The 22,616-nt window shown below is 32.3% G+C and overlaps 1 protein-coding gene across 2 annotated transcripts in view; it reads left to right on the top strand.

The window, feature by feature from the left end:
• Positions 1–21,128, top strand: part of Znrf2 (zinc and ring finger 2) — a 97,786-nt gene extending 76,658 nt beyond the window's left edge. The window contains exons 3-5 of one of the 2 annotated variants that reach the window (XM_013355991.3): positions 2,742–2,847; positions 7,375–7,454; positions 10,938–21,128. In XM_013355991.3, coding sequence (XP_013211445.2) covers positions 2,742–2,847; positions 7,375–7,432 — 164 coding nt within the window. In that variant the 3' untranslated portion in view covers positions 7,433–7,454; positions 10,938–21,128. Of the gene's footprint in view, positions 1–2,741; positions 2,848–3,288; positions 3,423–7,374; positions 7,455–10,937 lie in introns of those variants that run through there. The other variant, XM_078039905.1, reaches the window with a different exon arrangement.
• Positions 21,129–22,616: the final 1,488 nt, after the last annotated feature.

Here is a 22,616-nt window from a genome sequence, read left to right as displayed (position 1 = left end):
TGTCTAATTCTCTGAGCACAGATAATGTTACTAGAAGCTGTGATAGTAGATATTGGGCTGCTTCATTTATATATACATGTACCTTTCTCAATACAAATTTGTATTTTCTATAATTCTGATTATTTTTTATTACTAAGGCTTAAGGGAGCTTATGATTAAATTAGCTTACTTTAATACAACTTCTGAATTCAATAAAGATTCTTTCAACTTAGTTCCTGCAAAGCATCTGAGGGATAGTCCTTGCCCCTGTCAATTTCAAAATGGCATTATATAGTACATTTATATATATATAAATTATCATTAATTATGTACAGGTTGAAAATGTCTTTGTACAAATTTTCTTATAAGTAGAATAAAATTCATAATATTAAAATTAATAACATGTTTTTAATTACATATAAAATATTTTAATTAAATACTAAAACTATTCTGATCTTAAAAATTGACTTTAAAAATCTATTGCAATAAAAGAATTAGACCTGGTCATATGTCAACATAAAAATTTTGTAAGATAAATTATTTTCCTTTTTATTCAGAGTCTATATGTTTTAGATTTCTATTTATTTTCATTGGGAATGTTGCTTTGGACTTATGGCAAAAATGTTGCAGTACTGTTTCTTTATTTTTAAAAGCTAATCTCATTTTCTTAATTTATGGTGAATTGTTAATATTTTCCTAAAGGTAGAAAATGTAATGCTCTATTCTATCAATTGTAAGATAGCACTTCTTTGTTACACTTCTTTATCTCTTAAAATGAGATGCTTCTTAAAATTAGTGTTGTGGAGCTGGGGATGAGGCTCAAGTGATAGCGCGCTCCCCTAGCATGCATGAGGCACTGAGTTTGATTCTCAGCACCACATAAAAATAAAATAAAGATATGTGTCCACCTAAAACTAAAAAAAATAAATAAATAAAAATTAGTATTGTTTTATTTTTTAATGAAGGCATTTTTTTCCTACTCCATCTGTAAAACTAATGATGTCTTATAATTATTGATGTCTTATGTAAGATAAAATGTTCTAATTGATGTTTTTAAGCTCATTGTAGAACTTATATTCACATAATTCTTATGTAAGATAAAATGTTCTGATTGATATTTTTAAGCTCGTTGTAGAACTTATATTCACATAATTCTTTGTTATAATGTTGATGATCTTTGTCGTTAAAAAAAAATTGAAGTGATTGGGATATACCATATTATTTGGAATTATAGCTTACTACTAAAATTTGTTAGTGTGTCTTCCTATTGTTTTTCTTCTTTTCACTGATGCCATCCTAGTTGGGTGCTTTACACTAGACTGGCTCCCTGTCTGAATTTTTCATTGAGAGATATTCAGGATACTAAGAGAAAAATGGCAATTGAGAAAAGGCTTTCAATTTGGATGGGGTGGGACTAGTAGGTGAGACTTCCAAGGTCAAGAATGGAGAAAGACAACTTAAGGGAAGTGAAAATAAACCTCATTTTCAATTTATCCCACTTTGCTTCTCTAGAAATCTTTTCCTGCTTAAGTCTCTATAACATAGTAGCTTGTGAACTCCCTGGTTATTAGCTAAAATCACTCCGGATATTCCCTAGGTTCAGCTAACTCTTCTCACCCGGGCTTTTCCTTTCCTTATTCTGTAGAAGTTGTCCTATGGGCTGCCCATCTTCCCCCACCGTCTAGCTGGTACTTTCCATTCTGTGGACCAAATAGAGTTGTGTTTTCTCCGAATATGCTTTCCCAAAATGAATCATTAAAGGGTAGCCACATGTTCTGAACAGTTTTTTTTCTTGATTCTCTTCAGTAACAGCATGTTTTTGTTATTCTGCATTTAAGAGTCACAAAGGATATCTGACTAGCTCTATATAAGGCAGGATCCTTTTAAAAAAATAAAATTTAACATTAAATGTAATTTAAAGTTTTATTATAAAATATGAATTGAGAATCATTTTTTTAAAGAACTTTTGCTTCATAATAAGGAGTTTACCTTTGAATAATTTTGAATACGCTATGGACTTTAAAATACTTGCAGAGCCCTCTGGAAACCAGTAACTGCTGTCTGGAGTTGGCTTGGCATTGTCATGGAAAATAGTTATGAAGAACTGCTGCATATAATGTCCAAAATCTTCAAATTTCCAAAAGTCTCTTTCATAAAACCTTTGATCTTTGTGGTTAAAGACAAAAAATTTAAGTGGTAGGGTTATACCATATTATTTGGAATTATAGGCCTCTACTAATTTTTTTTAGTGTTTCCTTTCTATTGTTTTCCTTCTGTCTGCCCCAGTCCCCTCCCGCCAAGCAGCTTTGTAAAAATCTCATATTCAGGGTGATTTCCTTTTGTATTTTAAAAATTGTATTTTATTTTCATGTCTTTTCAGTCATGTTACACTCAGCTTTTCTGAACTGTTCTTGGAAACCAAAACTAATAGTGCTTAGTAGGAGAATGAAAATGGAGTCCAGACAACTGACTTAATTGATTTTAGAGCAAAATCCTTTGCAAGTTTTAAGATTCTGTACTATTCTTGCTTATAGTAATGCATAAATAAAATGGAAACATGGGATAGTGATGTCAATGGAGATAAACATGGTTCACTTATTCATGAGTAGTATTTTTAGTATGGATGCTGAGTTTTGTGTAATTCTGATAAAAGATACTTCAAGTATGCTGAGATCACTACTATATGTAAACTAGCATTCACATAAGTCTTTTTTCAACTTGCTAACTAATTTTATTGTCCTGAATTCCTTTTTACCCTACAGAGGATGTACTGAGTAAAGATGCTGGGGAATGTGCAATATGTCTTGAAGAATTGCAGCAGGGAGATACTATAGCACGACTGCCTTGCCTATGCATATATCATAAAAGGTGAGTTTAGTTTTCTACTAACCAAGTTGATATTGGAGCAAAAGATGGCTATCATAGTTTCAAACATTGTGATTAGGTCAGAAAGCTTGTTTTCGTCATTGAAACCCCTCCCCTCAACTTTTTAAAATGTAAGGGCCTTTTTTCCCTTGCTATCTAAGACTTGAACCCCACATCTTTTGTATTCAAAAGGCTATTCTTTTTTGTAAGCATTTACCATGACCCAGTTATTGTCCATAGCTTCTTAAATAGGTATCTTGTGTAAGCCTTGTAACAATCTCACTTTACAGTAGAGAAAATAAACTAAGGTATCAGGGAATATTTTCAGGGTTGCATTGCTACTAGTATAGGAAAATTCAGTGTCAGAAAGATATTATTTTTTCCTAAACCTCTATATAATTAATACTAATCCAATCAAACCTCACCTAGTTCTTTTTTTTTTAGTGTAATCAAGAGCCAAGGGCAGGAACAGTGAAGATACTCATGAAAAATACCATGTTAGAGGATTTGACCTATACATATTTATTGCAAGACTATATTAAGATAGTATGGAAATGACACAGGTAAACTATTGGGACAAAACAGAGTTCATAAATACTCATATGCCTGTATGGACAAAGAGCATAGCATGAGAGTTAAGAACATCAATTCTGAAGTCAGGACTCTCTCTCCTCCACTAATGTGTGTTCTTAGTCACATTATTCAGTTTTTCTCTCTGAATTTGTAAGATGAGGACAATAATACCAACTTAATATAGTTACAAGGGTTTAAATGAGTTCAATTTTGGGAAGTGCTGGCACTGATATATGCTATATAAAGTTTGTTGAATAAATGAAAAAATCGATTTGCCAGAGATAGTATTACAGTGTCACAGAGAAAGAATAAACTGTTCATTAGATGGTGCTTTGATTGATTATTTATTAATATGAACGGTTGAATTCCTGTTTTATTTTGAAATACAAATCAATTCCAGACTGAAAATCAAAATCTGAAGTCTTGGGGAAAGAATATGGGAAAATGTTTTTAACTTCTTGGTAAAAAAATTATTTTTCCTAAGATAATACTACTCCTGGAGTGGGGTGGGGGTACAAAACTTAAGATTGATAAATTTGATTATGTTGAAATCAAAAACTACTTGCGACATGATACTGTGAAAACACAAACTGATCTAGGAGTGTGACTTTCAACATAACAACAGAGGTTTTAAATGTGAAATAATACTCTTGTAATGTGGTTAACTCATTGCACTTGTTTTAGTGGAAGGGTGATGACAATATAAAGACATCTTTTATTGGCTTATATATGATATTTCCCAGCACATAAAATTTTGCTGCATTAAATAACAGCAAATCAAAACATATGCTAACACAACAAGCCATAAAAGAATACCCATCTCCCCATGTTCTTATTCTTAGTTCAAGTTAGCCTATGGGATTTAGCAGTACTTATTCACAGTTTTGTCTTTGTAACTCATCAGTTTCCATCCTTCCTTAATCCTCTTTGATGCCAACTTCACTGTTGTTTTTAAAACATTCTGTATTTACAATTGTGTTTTATTTATTAGATATGAATGTCTTTGTTCTGGTTGCAAAGTTGTGTTGAGTGATCTACCCTTAAATTTGTTTCTTTTCCACATAATTTCTGTTACTTTTAGTGTATGATTTTGTAGAAAGCAAGTTTTATCAAAAACATGTATATTATATTGTAGAATAATAGCTTTCTAAACATAAGAAAAAGATAAATCAAAGTAGAAAAATTATAAAAATTGTTAATGATTCAGAGAAAAGGAACCTCAAATAGTGAACAAATAAACAAATGTAAATTCATCTATTTAGTGGACACTCTTTCCTTTTCAAAAGTATTGGTAGAACAGAGGGCTTTTAGAACAAGTGGTTGGGAGCCTCAGCAACTTAGTGTGTGCAGTACTTTTACAACAACTCAGTAATTCCACCTACAGATATATGCCTTAGAAAATTTTTTGAACTTTTGTTCCAGATAACACAAAGTACAGGACCAGGGGGAGATAAGAAGCTCATGCCAGAATATAATTAAAAAAAAAAAAAATACAGTTTAGCTAGGGTTGTGGCTCAACCCCACCTCGGTAGAGCGCTCACCTCGAACTCCAACATGGGAGACTCTGGTTTGATCCTCAGCACCACATACACATAAATAAAAAAAATAAGGATGTTGTGTTCAACTACAGCTAAAAAAATAAATAAAAATATTTTTTTATAAAGTCAAACTGAGTAGTGACAAAATTAATTTATATTCTGTTTTAAGTTCCTTTCAGAGTATGTTTGTAAATCATTGGAAATGTCTGTAATAGAAGAGAATAGACACAAAAATTTTGGTATATTTATATAACAGAATACTATATATAATGGGAATTTTAAAAAGTGAACCTTATTAACAATCACAAATTTTAAACAAATTGAGAGAAAAAAGCATTAATTAAAAAAAAAAAACACACGTAGAAATGGGTATGGTAGCATGAGCCTGTAATTCCAGCAGCTCAGGAAGCTGAGGCAGGAGAATGGCAATTCAAAGCCTGCCTCAGCAACTAAGAACTTAAACTGTGTCTCAAAATAAAAAATAAAATAAGCCGAAGCTCAGTAGTTAAGCACCCCTAGGTTCAATTCTTGGTACAAACAAAAAAGTTAGAATAAGCATAATATGTTGTTTTAGAACACACACGTATATAGTTATAGAGTAAGAAAATAGCTAAGAATGAAAAGCTGGGGACAGAAAAGGGAATATAGTATTTTAAATAATCAGTGAAGAATATTTATTTAAGAATGGAGAATATGTGGATTGATAGCATTTTATATGAAAAACACCTGGGATTTTAATAATGACTTTCACATTATGAGCCAGTATTACGTGGCTAAAAAAAGTAAATAATAGTACTCAGTTTAGGTCACATAGCTACTATTCAGAGGTACTATTGTTAATGTATCTGAAGTATTTTGTTCAGGTCTCACTCCTTCCTTTTCAGAAGTATTGGTAGAACAGAGGGCTTTTCTAACAAGTGGTTGAGAGCTGACTGAAAACAATGTCATAAGCCAAATCTTTTATGAATTTAGAGAACAAAAATCTTAATGGCAACAGAAATTGTTTTAAATATTTGAAACATGGATGGGGCCCTTCACTTTTCTTTGTTTGTTGTATTTGAGGTGGGTTTGTTTTTTTTTTTTTTTAAATTGCCCAGGAACTTGTGGATTCAAATGATTTTCCCTCCTCAACCTTCCAAATAGCTGGAATTGCAGGCATGTACCACCATGCCTGGCTTCTTTTACCGGTTTTTATCATTTTTATGTACTAAACCAACCTGTTATGATATGAGAATGATAAATACAAATTTTTCCCTTCAACATATTAGGTACGCTAACCTGTAGCATAATGCAAATTTGACACATGTCACCAATGAGAATGTTGAATAGTTTGAATCCTGCTTGGAGAACTCAATGCCTGTTGGGAAAGTTACTTAACCTTCCAGGACCTTGATTTTATCATCTGTTGTAGTATCATGAATTGGAACTTCATACAGTGATGGAAAATTCTGAATCTGTGCCGTTTGATAGAGTAGCCATTAGCCAGCCATATCATTGTTACACACTTGAAATGTGACTGAGGATTTTTTCTCAATAAACTTAAATTTACTCCTTATGGCTATTGAGTACTTCACTGGAGAGTATAGATCTACATTGAGGATAATTGTATGCACCCTGATATTTAACTTCTAATAAAAAGTTAGATATCAAAATTCAAATGGATGTTAGTATATTTATTTGTGTATGTATATGCATTACAGAGCAGGATAGAATTAAAATAAATGTTCAGTAATCATATAAATGTGATCTTAAAATATGATGTTGTCAAGAATCAAAATTTGATAAATGACATGAAAAAGTTGATATGTGCCTAACTATTTCGAAAGGAAATATTTTTCTAAATTGCTCCTTTAATTTTGAATAAAATAGTAGTTCTTGATAGTTTTGAGTAGTTCTTGAGATTGTCTTTAGGAAATAGTTCTGTTTAAATTTTCAAGTGTTTCACGGTGTAATTTTGGAAAGGTTTTTTTTCCTTAGTGGCATAGAATAGCTTTCCCTGACACCCAGGTTAGAGAGGCTTCCCCCTAAACACATGCTTGCTGTGAATAGTAATGTACTCCTATAATCCCAGCAAATTGGAAGGCTGAGGCAGGTGGATCACAAGTTTAAGGCCAGCCTGAGTAAGTTAGCAAGACCCTGTCTAAAAATAAAATAAAAATGACTGGGGATATAGCTAAGTGGTAGAGTGCCCCTGTACCTCAAAAAAAAAAAAATAATAATAATAATAAAATACCCAGTATCTCACAAAGATTAGAAAAAATAAATGTATGCTTGTGTTTTATTTGAATATACCAAATAGGGCCTTTAAATTTTTTTCTTCCAAACATACGTTAAAGTCAAAAAAGTAAACATTTTTATTATGGTTGACATAGTTATTAGACATATCTTTAAATTAATTTCTGTTTTTTTTCTTTTCTAGCTGCATAGATGAATGGTTTGAAGTAAATAGATCTTGTCCTGAGCACCCTTCAGATTAAGCATCAGATTCCTGTTTTATAGGTAATTCTCCTTTTGTTTTACTTTTTAAAAATCTGTCTTGAATAACACATTTTCATTCATCCTTATTCACTGTGATGCACATGCGTGTGCCTGTGCGTATATGTATGTTTCAGATATTTTGTTAGACTGTTGTATAGAAAACTCACTTTAAAAAATGTATTAAAAGGGTCAGAGGTGTCGCTTAGAAGTGCAGTGTTTAGTATACTTGCCCCTGGGTTAAATCCCCAACACCAAACAAATGAACCCAAAGTAACAACAACAAAAAAATGTTATTCATTCCTAAATAGATCAGATGTTGAGTAACTGCTACATTCTCTTAAACCATATTTGTTTATTTATAGTTTAGTAATGGGGAAAAAAATGAAACAACCACCACCACCCGTGAAGTACATATTATAACCCAATTTTCCCAGCAAGAAACCTGAGGTTCTTAGTATTCTAAGTTCCATGATAAGTAAGGGGAAAAAAAATGGAAGCAATTTCTAGGGACTGGGGATGTGCTCAGTGGTAGAGAGGAGTGTTTGAATCCAGTGCACCATGCGTGCTAGGCAGTCCCCAGCAGCACAACAACAACAACAACAAACAGCAAGTTGTACCAAGCTCTTAAGTTGCATATATTAAATATGTGCCAGTTTTGTATGCTGTTTATTCCTCAATAAAGTGGTTTAAAGAACAAAAAAGAAAAGTGTCATCAGAAGTTAAAGGTCAATTAAAATTACAGTTAGTAAATTAATCAGATCTCACACTCTTGAGCATAACCTCAGATGTGTTCTTAACTAATGTAACATAAGTGTAATCACTTAGAATTGTTATATTCCAGGAAAATGTTCCAAATACTTTATATCCATTTCTTATTTAGTTGTTACATTGACTCTTTGAGCTCAGTACTATTACTACTTCTTTTTGACAGATGAGGAAATTAGAGAAAGTTTAAAAAACTAGACTTGTCAAGGTCACATAGCTGGTTTATTAGTGGAGTTGGAATTTGAACTGAATAGAATTCTGACTCTAAAGACTATGTTCTTAGAAATTTTATTATAAATAGGTATAAGCATTTTCTTCAGAAAGTTGCATCATTAATTTATTCACTCAATTGTAGGCTGTATATGTATGTGTGTGTGTGATTTTGAAGCCAAATGATTAGTTTTGCTCTGATGATTTGCTTTTGTTCTGCATTACCTGAAAATGTTTAGTGAACTGAAGGATAATTTTACCTGGGTATTGCTTTTCTTCATAATCCATGAAGTAAATTAAATGGCATGATTTAGTTTTAGAAAAATACAAGTTGACTTAATTGCTATCTTCAAGTATGTGACAAGCTTTTAGGAAAGGACTGTTTTATGATGCAACACATTGGATTTTTATGTCAAAGCAGGATATTTTAGCTTATCTTGGAATTATTTCAGGAGTTAGAGTCTGAGTTGTTAGAGACTCATAGTTTTGCTAAATGAATAGTGTTACTGATGACAAGTGATATCCTGAGGTCTTGTCCTGTACTGTTCTACCATTTCCTGCTCTTAAATTTAAAAATATAAGTGTTGTGGTTATAAACACTCAAGGAATTCTGTTGCTGTATTGATGAGGTTTATTTTAGGGTAGCAGATTAGAATGTTGATATAAGAGATTTGAGGTAATTTAATAGCAGTCCTAACAACTGAAATGAGAACTGCATTGAGTGAGATTTTTTTCATAACAGTAAGGCTGTGCATGTGAAATGTGAAAACCTTTTGTGGTAAAGACTATCAATTGATGAACCTTTTACTGTGAACTTAGATCATGCCTTGACACATTGAAAATATGAACTGGGATAAGACTGCTAGTTAGAAAAGTATTGTGATGGAGTGGTATTTTGGGTACATGTTCATGTATGTTTTTAATCACTATGAAAAAAGGTTTTTGAAGGGAATACTTTGGAATGCTATTAGTGTTGCCTGATGATTAGGCCCATAAATTAAAATTATGGCTAAAATTTTAGAAGCATGTCTAGAAAAGTACTAAAACACAACCATAATAAAATGAAATTTTTATCTTAGTATTTTACAAGCCAAATTAATATATCTAAATCTTTCACCTACAGATAAGATTCTTCCTTTTAATTATCTTTGTGCATTCACACTGCTATAGCAAAAGACCTCATATAGTTAATTTATGAATTAAAAAAAAGAAATTTATTGTTTATAGTCCTAGAGACTGGAAACTACAACATCAGGTACCATCAGATTCCAAGTCTGGTGAGAACTTGTTCATCATTTGCGGCACCTTTGTTTATTCTTAGATAGCAGAAGGGACTTAGCCTCCTGAGCAAAGCCCTCATGACCAATCACCTCCTAATATTATTGCACTCGAGATTGGGTTTCAACATGGAAATTTGGAGGAGATACAAACATTCAGTCCATGGTGGCGTCAGTAATTTTTTTCTATGAGGTGGAATTTTTAAATTAAAAATTTTTTCTTTAGAGTCACAGTGAGCTTATGTGACACATGGAACACACATCTTCATTCAACAGGCAGAGATATGTCAGTTTTAAGCAAGATTTCTGGTTCTTTACATATTAATGTTATCTTTGTGGGATTTTAAAAATATAGAATTTTAAGTTTTGAAACTTAAAAACTTACTATGTGGGGCATGTTGAACTGTGTAGTTGGTTCCCTACAGAAATTTGTACCAGTGAGGTCAGTCTTCTAAAGACCTTGAAGAATCATTTTTAAGAATTTATATATATATATATATATATACAAACACACACACACTATCTTTTTTTTATTTTTTTATTGGTTGTTTAAAACATTACAAAGCTCTTGACATATTTCATACATTAGATTCAAGTGGGTTATGAACTCCCATTTTTACCCCAAATACAGATTGCAGAATCACATCGGTTACACATATATATACTATCTTAACTCACATTTTTGTTTCTGTCCTGACTATTCTTATTTGTCAAGTGATAAATTCTTTGTTCCTTTATCTAGCCTACTGGCAAAGTATATGGATTTGAAGAGGATTTGGTGTTGTTAAAATACTAAAATCAGAAAGAAAGAAAGTATATAACAACAAGGTCCAACATTTTTAATAACTAAGAATTCAGGTATCAACCCAAAATAGAGATACATGAATATCTCAGGTCTTGATTAGGAAATTGTTTGCTATTTTTATACTGAGATTTTTAGTTACATGGGGGAAGTTTTAGAAATGAAGTTTGTGTATTTATGTGTATTCTTTATGCTCATGTAGTTTTTATTGTGGAAGAGGAATAGCTGTTAGGTACTGGCAAATTTTTGTAACTATATTAAGCTTTATAACTGATCCTTCTGTGTCTTGATTTCTTCTGCAGAACATTAGTTTTACAAGTTTTTAATAGTAAATAGGATATGAAAATTTATAATTACTAAAACCATGTTCATGAGGGAATGGATATCATGTATTGATTTGTATTACTATGATGAACCACAGCTTAAACTAAATTTATCTATTTTACATAGGTTTTCTTGTCTTTTCAAGATGCTTGAAAAATCTAGAGGATTTGAGGATCTGTCTCTGGAAAAAAAAAAAATGCAGGCTTACTCAGCCAGAAATCTGGGTTCTGTGAGACTTGGTAATACAGAGATGGACAATCACACAAGAAAAAAGAAAAAACATCCTGCTGAAGAGAGGACAGTAACCACAGAACTCAGTGTACCAAACTTGCATATAAGGGACACACAGGGATTTTGAAAATGCTGCACATCCCTTAATAGTCATCTACATAGGTAATACTGATGAACATTTTGTATTCAGACGCCAAAGTTAACTGATTTAAAAGTTGATTTACTTTTTATTCAGTTCTCTAGAGCTGCGCAACTAGCTGTGTTTTGATTTGTTTTGTTTTGTTTCTTTAGTTTGGGGTCTCTCTTATTTCCCCCAACATAATGTTTCTGCATTCACTTATTCTTAAATTGAAAAACCATATAAGTTACTTCTCATAAAGTCTTAAATGTGAAACCAAGAAATGTAATCAAGCAGTAAAACATTCTCTGAATGTAGACCATGATCTCAAGTTCTTCCATTTTTTTCCCCCAAGTGTGGAAAACTAATTTCTACATAGGAAAACTAAAATATGTTTGTTTTAAATTAAAGGTTTAATATTATCAGAATGCTGCCCAAAGAATAAATCAAGTTACATAATTACATTTTAATTAAATAAAGGTAGAAATTGTCTATTGAATTGTAGTTTATGAAATATATTGTTTCCTCTTAAATAAAACTGCTCAACATTTAATCAGCAATCATCTTGCAGCTATGCAACTTTTAAAATACTATAAATTATTCATTTTAAGTGCTGCCAGCTATATAATAATTTTGTTTTAACGGGTATTTTTTTCTTTTTTCATGTAATTATTTTATTGTACTTTGCATCTCCAGGCAGTTTTCCCACATTTGGGTAAAATGTGTAGCAGAGCAAAAGCCTAAAATTTATGAAAAGAGTAAAACAGAAATTTCTGAAGTGGAAGTTGGAATAATTTGAGGGGTATTTTATATACCTTTAAACATCAGGATTTAAAATAGGGATGTCAGGTTTATAGCAATTCACACCTTTAATTTTCCAGATAATCTGGAAGTTAACATTTGATAAATGATTTTTTAAAGCAAAGCAAATACAAAGATTTTGTTAATTTATAATTTATTAATGTGTTATTACTCTTATTGAAAATGTTAGAGACTTTTAAATTGAGCCTTGTGTAGAAAAAAATGTATTAAGCAAAATTATGTGAATAAATATTCCCCCAAAATATATCTGAATGGTTAAAAATACTGGAAGAGAGCTATCAGGGCTACAATAGTGAATGTCTTTAAAAAAAAATAAATAAATAACAATAAGTAGATTTTGCATTTTCAACATAGGGAAAATGTTATCAGTAAATATTTAGGCAGTGCACTTTACTTAGTTTAATTGAGAGTTGCACAATACTGTTTCCTTATTTTAAGCTCTCTTTAATGTATTTAAGTATTTGCTTTTAAATTTAACACTGCTGCTTTTATTTTCCTTTAGTTTATTTCCCTACTCTATTGCTTCTGTTTCATACTTTCTATAAGGGCAAGTACAGGAGCAACTGCTGCTACCCAGAAAAATTTGTGTATTATGAATAATTAAAATAATTTTTAATTGCTTTCTGTATGATTTCAAACTAGATAACATTTTCCCTCAAGTTATGCTGTGAAAAATGCCATTTGTTATGCTGCAATTGCTAAAAAGAATCCAAAACCTCCATTGTGTCAGCCAACAGCACAGTTTCATAGGTGCTTTTTTTAGTAGTTGTAGAAAATTATTTTCCCTCAAGGGAAACATTCTTAATTTTTTTTCATAAAATCTTAGTTTGAATTTATTTCACATTTTCAATTGTGTAAGCGTTTGCACCCTCCCCTCATGTACTCCCCCAAGGAAAGCCTCTTAGACTGTGAATAATTAATTTGTTTTCTACTACTGGTATATTGTGATAAGAATTACTTTGTTGTCTTCCATTCTTAAGAGATTTATTATAGCTGTGGTAATTAATTGTTTATATTCTGGAAGTTGATTTTCTGATATAGCTTACTTGTAAACTTTACTTTTTGAACTGTGCCGGCTTAAGTTCACTTTTCCTTGTTTACCTTGTCCCATATTCTCAATCTTAATAATTTAGCCTATGTCTATCATAAGGCTCTGTTCTACAGCTGCTACAATTGAAGCTCCTGGGATTTTAAAGAAAGTTTAGTGTTTGTCAGTGTCGATGCTACTTGATTATTAATATTTGTATAGAAATTTTTACTGAAATCTGTTTAAAACAACCCCTTTTTGTTAGCATTTACAAAGTTGTTATTTTTATTTTAAATTCAATCTCTAATGACTTCTTAGAATGAAGAATTTAGGGAAAAGGAGGCAGGGGGAGGGGTAAGCTCAAATGCTCCAGTTTTTATTCAAAATCAAAGTCATTATTCCTGAAAATACTATAAGTGTTAGTCTATAATGTCTCTTATAATATTTGCAGTCTGTATGCAAACACTGAATAGTATAAGTGGGACATAAAATTATGTTGGATATTTAAATATTCAGCTGAAACTACTGAACACTAAATATTATGGAAATTAAAAGCCTGGATTATCAAGTTGGTTTGTAGCTTTCTAGAAGAATCTTTGTAAGTACTCATCTTCAAATAAGGTTACATGTGCATATATAGAAAGCATATGTTTTTAAATTTCACTTTAGTGCCACTTTTTGTCCATAATGGATTTATTGCCAATTTGACATACTACTTTGATCCATCTTTTTTTTTCTGTTTGCCAGAATGTTTAATGTCTGACTCTTTTCCAAAGAAATAGTAGACTAACTATAGTCTTCATGTTTTGCAGATTTAGTTACAAATCATATTATATATTGTTTTAAGAGCCATGTTTAAGATTGAAATATAAATAATTATTTCTAACTGATTTTTGGTGATAAAAGAAACATTGAAAAGTCATGTTGTTAACTGCTGCATAATATATAGGTTTTGGTTTCTTAAGTGCAAATCTTATATTTCTTTTAAATGTTGTATGATTATTTCAGTTTTTACCCACTAGTAGCCCCAAAATGATGAGGACCACCTTAGCATATCTGCAGTATATATTAGATTTCATTTTCAATGAGTTAATGAAAATGGAAGAATTCTTTTCAAAGCTTATTTGACTCATGGCTGTCTTTCTAAGTAAGGGTATGTGAAGTTTAAGGGCAATCATTTAGATATTATAGCAAGTCATAGGGTTATTCCTTTAAGTGAAAAATACTGTAAATTCAATGTAAATATTATCTACTTTTATGTACTGACTTGGAGAGTGGAAGATGGGAATTTTCTCAACAGTAAGCTACATTTGAACAAAGCATGAAACTTTTTTAAAATTCAAGAATAGTTGGATTTATCACCTAATTTATACCCACACTATGCATTGGTAATAATATCCAAATTATCTTATTCTTTCACAGAGGAAGTTTCCATTTAAATCAGAGTGTTGGAAACTGTATAAAACTACTTAGAGGTAAATGGTGCTTATTAAATATGAGTACAATTTGTTAATTGCTAGAAGTCTTCTAGTTCATTTGGGCCATTTTCTTGCAATTTTGATTTATCCTGAAGTAAACTCAGTATATAGTAATAATGAGTAATTCAACATGAAGTGTCATTTGTTCACTGTACCTTGTTATTATACAGGTATTTTCTTAGTTTAAAACAAAAACAAAACAAAAAAAAAAAACTAGCATGTCTGTGCTTTGTTTTTGGCCCATTCTCCTATTTTTCCTGAGGTACGTAACTTCCGATATATATATTTTTTGCAATGTTGTAAATAACAGTGATTATATTATTCATTTTACTATCTACTGTCTTTCCTTCTTTACCCAGATCTTTTCATTGTAAAACTGAGTTGCCACTTGGTTTTCTTCAAAGGAAAGTGCTACTTGGTATACTACAAGTAGTGATTCATATTCAGGAACAGCTGGTAAAACTTTTTTGGTAATAACTTCCCAAACAATACTTGAGTACCATATTCTGTGAATGCTGTGCTTAAGCTAGGAAACAGAATGTTTTTTCAATCACCCAATTCCTGTATTAAATGGGAAATACCTGGACTCCTAAGTTAACTGATTTTCTGTGGACAGTAAAAGGCTTTGACAAAACCAGGTGTATTTAATTATTTAATTTTAGCTGAAAATGCAATGTTACTGTACTTAGAGGAATTGTTTGATTTTCAGTTATTTAAGCCATTATTAATTTTAGACCAATGGCTAATAATGAGATAGATTTTTGTTCATAGAGAGAGAACAGCATGACATGAACTAACATTTCAGAAATAAATGGAAGCATTTTAAGTGATAATGTAGTAACTTTTAACCACACTATATTTCTTAGATCTGCCCTAGACAGTGAGGTGTACCTGTCACGGACACTGCCTCTTGGCATCAGAAGTGACTGAGTTCTTCTGTAATTAAATGTTCATGCTTTCCTTTTCTGATTTGGTATGTTGAAATTGGTGAGCACTGCTCATTTGTTTGATAAACTTACAGTGCTGCCTTGTATCCTGTTATCAGTAAACTTGGTACCAGTATTTTGAAAATGTTTCATTATTATTTGATTTTGAGTATTTGGGTGCATATAATAGAGTTAGCATACTCTAGAGGGAGATACAAAAAGTACATTGGAATTTGATGATGATACTGATTATCACTTCATTACATTTCTTTCCAGTGACTCTTTATGTAAGTTTCATTGTTTGAAAATCATGGTAATGATAGGAATTTATTTACCTCTGTTGTTTTATTGCTTTATCCATGGTTTCCACAACTCTTTTGTAATACCTCTTAATTTCCTCTATTTGAAAGTATTTTTCTGTTAAATAAGTTACAAAAAGTACCAGTCACAACAAATAGAGAAAATGTATTAGGAACAACTTGTATTAGTGTGTTCTAAACTAAAATGGAACAATTCATTATTGATATTTTAATAAATAAACTTCCAAATGATCTTGCTAAATTATCCCATTATTTAGAAGTGAAGAATATAATGCTTTTAAGGAAAATCGTCATATTTCCTTTGTCCATAAGTTGACAGAATATTATAATAAAACTGAGAAATATCTGAATGCTGAAAAGTTACTATGAATTAATTGATGTTATTGCTTCTTTAATTTTGTATATCCATTACCACAAAATTGACCCCAAAATTACTACTTAAAATTCTGTAACAGCTTAAGAAATTATTGTAGTGTCGATGGACAAAGAGATTTTTCTTCATTATTTAAGTGAAGATATACTTTGAAATTTCTAATGTAAAACCTACCTGTAAATTTTATAATTGAAATATGATTGGAGAGCTGTTAAGTTTTGAGGAGGGATGCCCTGCTAGTATACAGTCATAACTTTTAAAAGTTGTAGTTAATAGCATTCTGTGTTTTAGAAGAATAATAAATCTTTGGAAGTATAGTTTTCATGATATCAGAGATACTGAATTTTGTGGCATAGTAATTAAGAACCTGAGTTCTAGAGCCAGATGGCTGGACATTGAGCAAGATAATTTCTCTTATCCTCACTTTTTTCTGTTAAAAAAAAAGTAATCAATTCCTATATAAGGATTATTGTATTAAGTGGGAAGGTACATATATGTAAGATCAGGCACATAATAAGCTCTTAATAATATTTGTGGCTAATATAAACAAAAATTCTGTGCCCTTCTATGAATAAGTTTTTGTTATTCTGTCCAGTCATGAAGTGTGATAGTAATATCTTAAGACCTTAATTGATGTGTTTAAAGAAGCTAAGATATTAATAGAGAACTTTATGGGTTCTGATTTCCATGCTCATAAAATCTAGTGACTATTGTCTCAATAACTAAAAATAAAGAATTATACAATTTGTGCATGGCTCGGACCAAGAATACAGAAATGAAAGATGGCTACCCTCAAGGAACTTATTTTATAGTGGGTGAAACCAAGAAATAATCAAGCATGTAAGGCGAGTGATGAATGCTGGCAGAGGTAAACACAAGCTGTTGTGAAGATACAAAAGAGTTATTAAACTCAGACTAGACGAGAATGTTAAGTCTTCAAGAACAAATAGATCATACCTCTAAGGAACTTGGATAAAGGAATATGCCAAGTGTGAAGTTTGGGGATGGTGTTCTTAAGGCAGAAAACAGCACATATCCAAGATGGAGAAAAGCATGACAGTCTTCAAGAGTTACTCTGTCTTGAGAGGTAAGCAAATAAAAAAATCTTACAGAGATATATACACCAAATTATGATTTTAGGAAGGAAAAAGACAATCATACATTTCAGATTAGACAAGATGGGATTAGAGGCAGAGAGAAGTGTTAGGAAATTTATAATAATTCAGATAAAATTATAAAAGCTCTAGATTATGATTCCCAACCCATTTTAATGCACCTGTTACAATTTCATTGAAATAGTCACTCAATTGAAAACTTGAAACTTAGTGGGTTAAAGATTCAGAGTAGAATTGACTCATTTTAGAAGTCATTTGCATATAAGGAAATGAGAGACAAGCCCAGGAGTATAACTTCTAGTATTCTTTTCACATCTTGAAAGGTTGAATCTCTACCTGGCAAAAGTGGATTATGCCAGTGTATCTGTTGGGGAAATAAAGAACACTAATTCTAAACTGAATGAAATAATTTTAAGTGGGAGGCAGAGCCTCAAGAGAGAAGCCAGACATGAATATTTGGCAAGTTGTGAGAAAGCAGGAAGTGTGATAAATGCATGTGTAGTCTTTTATGGTTCAGGAGGTGTGTAGACACAAATATTGCCAACACTGTTAGCAGTAATTGTGTAATTGGGGTACACAAAACTAGTTGAACAATGTCTAGCTTGGTGGAGTGGAACCTTTCCTAGAATTCCTCTCTGCCCCTAGCTTCAGATGCCTGTCGGAATAGGACCATGCTTTCCCAGAGTTGCTTAATGAAATACTTAGATGCACTCACTCATTCTTGAGGTGTTTCTTTGGTTCATTTATCCTGCACTTTTATGTATTTTCTCAGCAAAAAGAACTACTGTTGGAAATAGGGTCTTATAGAAACAGATATATGGAAAAGATGGATCCTGCCCTACTGATAGAAGTTGCTGTTTTGGATAAGTTGGGTTAGGCTAAGTAGGAGGAGGGACCAGAAGAAATTTAACCCTTTTTAGAAAGCTGTGGTTTGCTGCCACCCACATCATGATCCTTCTTATTTCGTGAAAGAAAGGAATGACAACTGGTTGACTGACATTTAGTTCTTGGAGGAACAGCAACCTTGGGATAGCTTTGTGGCTCAAGGAAGCAACTCTCCCCACAGATTATTCAGTCAAATACATCATGGCCATGGGAACACCAATATAAGTTTTTACAAAATTTCTCCAAATTGTTTCAGAGGTTCTCTTGCCGGATATCCTATGACTTCAGGACAGCAAGGCCTAAAATGTTAAAACCTCTGTTTTTGTAAATATTACATGATTTAAGATTTGATTCCCACATAAAAATGCTTTTAAAATTACTTTTCTGAAGTATCTTAGTGATGCTATAATTATAAAAGTTTTAGAATTCTGCCATATAGTGCCTTATTCCTGTGGTAACATTTTCTGTGAACTTTTGAATTCACTATTAATTATTATATAGAATTTAAAGAATTGCTAACCAAAAAAAATCTTTCAAAGAAAGTTTGAAATTTTAATGCTTTCTGATTGGCTTGATCATTTAGTAGCTGTTTGACTAATAAGGTAACAACATAGACTTCACAACAGTGTAAATTTATATTTCAGAAAAATACCAAATAACTAAGCTATTTAAATACACAAGCTGTTATCATTTAGCATGTAATCAATATAAAAAATTATCAAGTGTTACATTTTTTTTCAGACTTTGAAATCTGCTATGTGTTCTATACTTAACAGCCCATCTGTATTTGGAATAGCCACATTGTAAGTGCTTAAGAGTTAGGCGACCACTGGCCACTATACTGAATAGTAGGGGTCTGGATGACTTTACTCTGAGAATCTTTTTGACTCCTATCTTTATCTATACCTGGATATTTCTGAAGACCTTGTAATTACGTTGTTAAGATTATTGGATCTCTTTCAAAGTTGATTTAACTATTAAACGTGCACAATACTTGTCTTATGTTATTATTAAAATTGAATAGTATCTTAAAACTTTAAATATCTTTAAAAGGTTGAGGATGTCGAGAATCTCTTTATGTGCATTCACAGTCAGCACTGGCTTTCATTATGATTGTAGTTTTTTGGTGAGGGCACACAGGCTTTGATTAACTGGTCAGTCTCAGGAGTCCATATGTTTGTAAGCTCTTACCTACTTGTCAGTATGAACCATGAGCAGTTCTGATGAGTAAGTTCTAGTCAGATTTTTCCCCTGGGGTTGAGTTCTTTGGGGGCATTTTCATGAATGTCATACCGTCTAGCTATAGTTGACTTTTTGCCATGACCATTAAGCTTGTCCACAAGACCCTCTGTCACAAAATGGGAGTATTCTGCAAAATGCAGCATGAGAGGCAGCAGTAAGTCAGGTCTGCCATATCTTGAGTTAGATGCAATTTTGCTTGCCTAGGGATTCTGTGCTGAAATGCCATGGTGAATGGAGTCAGGTAAGGGGTGGAGTTAGTATTTAAGGTTGGTCTACACACTGGGAAAGAGGACAATATGCACTTCTGCTTTAGGATTCCCAAGCAGGGATTCCTGAACCAGTGATTCTTGATCAAATTTTTTACTTCGGGTGAAAATACTGCTCTGGTATTTTTAAGAATTCTTCCCAATTCTGGTTCATAGAATAAAACTGCCTGGTTCAGCTAGGCTCTGATTCTTGATTTTCACAGCAAAGTTTTGTGGATTCCTTAAAGTCCTTTGTACCTCCAGAACTTGGCTCTTGACTAATCCATACCCTTTGACTTTCAGGCTTCTATCTCTTCCTTTGGATTTTAAAAAAACTCAACTTTTGACACTCAAAACTGAACAAAAATGTTTGTAATATTCTCATTGTCTCTTACTCCTGAAGAAGCACTTTTCATCAAGTCTTATAGCAAATTCCCATAAGCAACTGGGAACACAAATTAAGTACCAGGAATGAAAAATATAGCAGTTAGTAATTCAAAAATTGCATTTTTGAAACTCATCAGTGATTAGAAAGCACTGAGGCTGAAGTAAAAAAGTAACTGCAGTCTCTCTTTTTCATTCTTAGCTTTATGTTGGTTATCTTCGAAAGTCTTCACACACTGAAGAACAGTGTGTGGCTGTTATTTAAACTAGAATGCAGGGTTAATAAAAGTGTTGGTTCATTTATTCAGCACATATCTATTAAATATTTGATAATTGTAAGATATTGCATATAAATTGATGGGGGAATGATAGCTATGAAGTTTATGGTTCAGTATTAGTAGCAAAAAGGTTGGTAATCAGTTATAATAGAGCAAACAAGTAATGTGGATGTTTGAAATCCATAGTTTTTGAATAAGCATTTGTGTCAGATGTCACAAGGAATAAGGTCATTACAGTCATGGGAAAAACCCTTTGTTGGTGATGTAATGATTTCATGCCTTGTGCCAAGCCACAGGAAAGGTGAGAACAGATGGAAGTGTCCTACAAGCTCCAGGATTGCAGTAGAGCCAGCCAGCCAGATTTGTTAGTCTCTTTCCATTTTCAGAAGGCTGTTTCCTCAGTTAGCACAGTGTTATATTTCTAACCTTCACTACTTTTTGAAAGCAGCTTTACTTCAAGTTGCAAATTCTACACAACAAAAGCACCCATTATAAATTTGCTACCTGATGATTCTGGACGATGTACATACCTGTATAACCATGACCACAACCAAAGTAGAGAACATTCACATCACCCTCAAAACTTACCTCAAGTCCCTTTATAGTGGGTTGCTACCCATTTACCCTCAAGCCCAGGCAGCCACTAATCTGTTTTATGTTCTGTTTATAGGTGAAATTTGGTATTATTCTATTTATCTAAGTCTTATTTTGCTCAGCATAATATTTGTGGGAAGTATCCACATTGTTTGCTCAGTAGTGTTCTATTGTATGAATAAATATACCACACTTTGTTATCTTTCTATTGGTGGGGGACTGGGCTATTTTTAGTTTGGGACTATTATGAATAAAATGGTTATGAACATTTGTATACAATCTTTGTGTGAGCATGTGATTTCATTTCTCTTCAATGAATTACTAGGGATGAAATTGCTGAGTAACATTGTAAGTATTTATTAGATATTGACAAACTATTTTCCAAAGTAACTGTCCTATTTTACATTCCCACCAGCAATATATGAGGGTTACAGTTTGCCCCATTATTGCCAAAACAGTGTTGTTAGTTCTTTAAATTCTGGTCATTCTCTTGGGTAGGTAGTGATATTTTATTGTGGTTTTGATTTTAATTAACCTAACGATTAATGACATTTTACATCTTTTTTAATGTGTTCATTTGTCATTCTTTTATATGCGGTGCTAAGAATAGAACCCAGTGCCTTACACATGTGAGGTAAACTTCTTTGGTAAAAAGTTTGTTCAGTTCTTTATCCCATTATTTATAATAGCTTCTTTGAATATAACATAATACCATAAAATTCACTCACTAATAGTAGTACATACGAATAATTGTTAGTATGTTTACAGAGTTGTGCAGACCTCAGCATAACCTAATTTTAGAATATCCTTGTCACTCTAAAGAAGCCTCTTACTCATTAGCAATCATTCCTTATTTCCCCTTCCTCCAGCTCTAGGCAACCATTAACTTACCTCCATAGGTTTGGCATTACTGGATATTTCATAGGTAATGGTATCATACCCCAAAACTGATCTTTTGCATTTTCTTTCACTCAACATAATATTTCACCTTAACACATGGTTCGTGTATATTAATTATTTCCTTATTTTTACAGAATAGTATGGCTTTGGGTATACCATAGTTTATCTGTTACAGAAATTTGAGAATTTTTACTTTGGGGGGGCTATATTGAATAATTGCTATGAACATTTACCTTCAGTTTCTGGTGGTTCTGCCTATCTACTGCTTCTGTAGCACTCTCATCCTCTTGGTGCTACAGTACTGGCTTTCTCTTGATTGTTTGCCTCCAGTATAAGTATTGTTTCCCAAAATACCCCTGCACCTGAGTTTACCCCACATTCTATTCCAAATAAGTTTAACTCCCCATAGCAGTGAGGCTAAAACCTTCCCAGCCTATTCTACCCTGGTACAATGGCAGTGCTACAGAACTTGGGTTAGTGGGAGTAGGAGCAGACTCGGGCTAAAATGTCATAGCATCCCCTCATTTTTGTCATGCTTCAGTAGGTTTCTTGATTCTTGTTTTGTTGCATGCCTTTTATCTGTTTCCAAGATTCTAAAATAATTATTTTGATAGTTTTGTTAAGTCTTATCATTGCTGTTGAGAGAAAATTTGCCAAACCTTTACCCATCCATTCCTGAAGTCAGACTGGGCTGTTCATTTTGTTGTTGTTGTTGTTGTTGTTTGTATATCTTCTTACTGAGTTCTAGAGGAGTTCTTTTGATCTATGTAAGCTTTTACCAGCTATGTGTTTCATAAATACTTTCAGTCTGTGGCTGGACTTTTTGTTTTAATATGAAAGTTACAAATTTTAATGAAGCCAAATTAT

The sequence above is a fragment of the Ictidomys tridecemlineatus genome, chromosome 2, assembly GCF_052094955.1.
Source record: "Ictidomys tridecemlineatus isolate mIctTri1 chromosome 2, mIctTri1.hap1, whole genome shotgun sequence".
In the NCBI taxonomy this organism is placed as follows: domain Eukaryota; kingdom Metazoa; phylum Chordata; class Mammalia; order Rodentia; family Sciuridae; genus Ictidomys; species Ictidomys tridecemlineatus.
The sequence above is the reverse complement of the archived record's forward strand: the minus strand, read 5'-3'. Positions and strand labels throughout refer to the sequence as shown.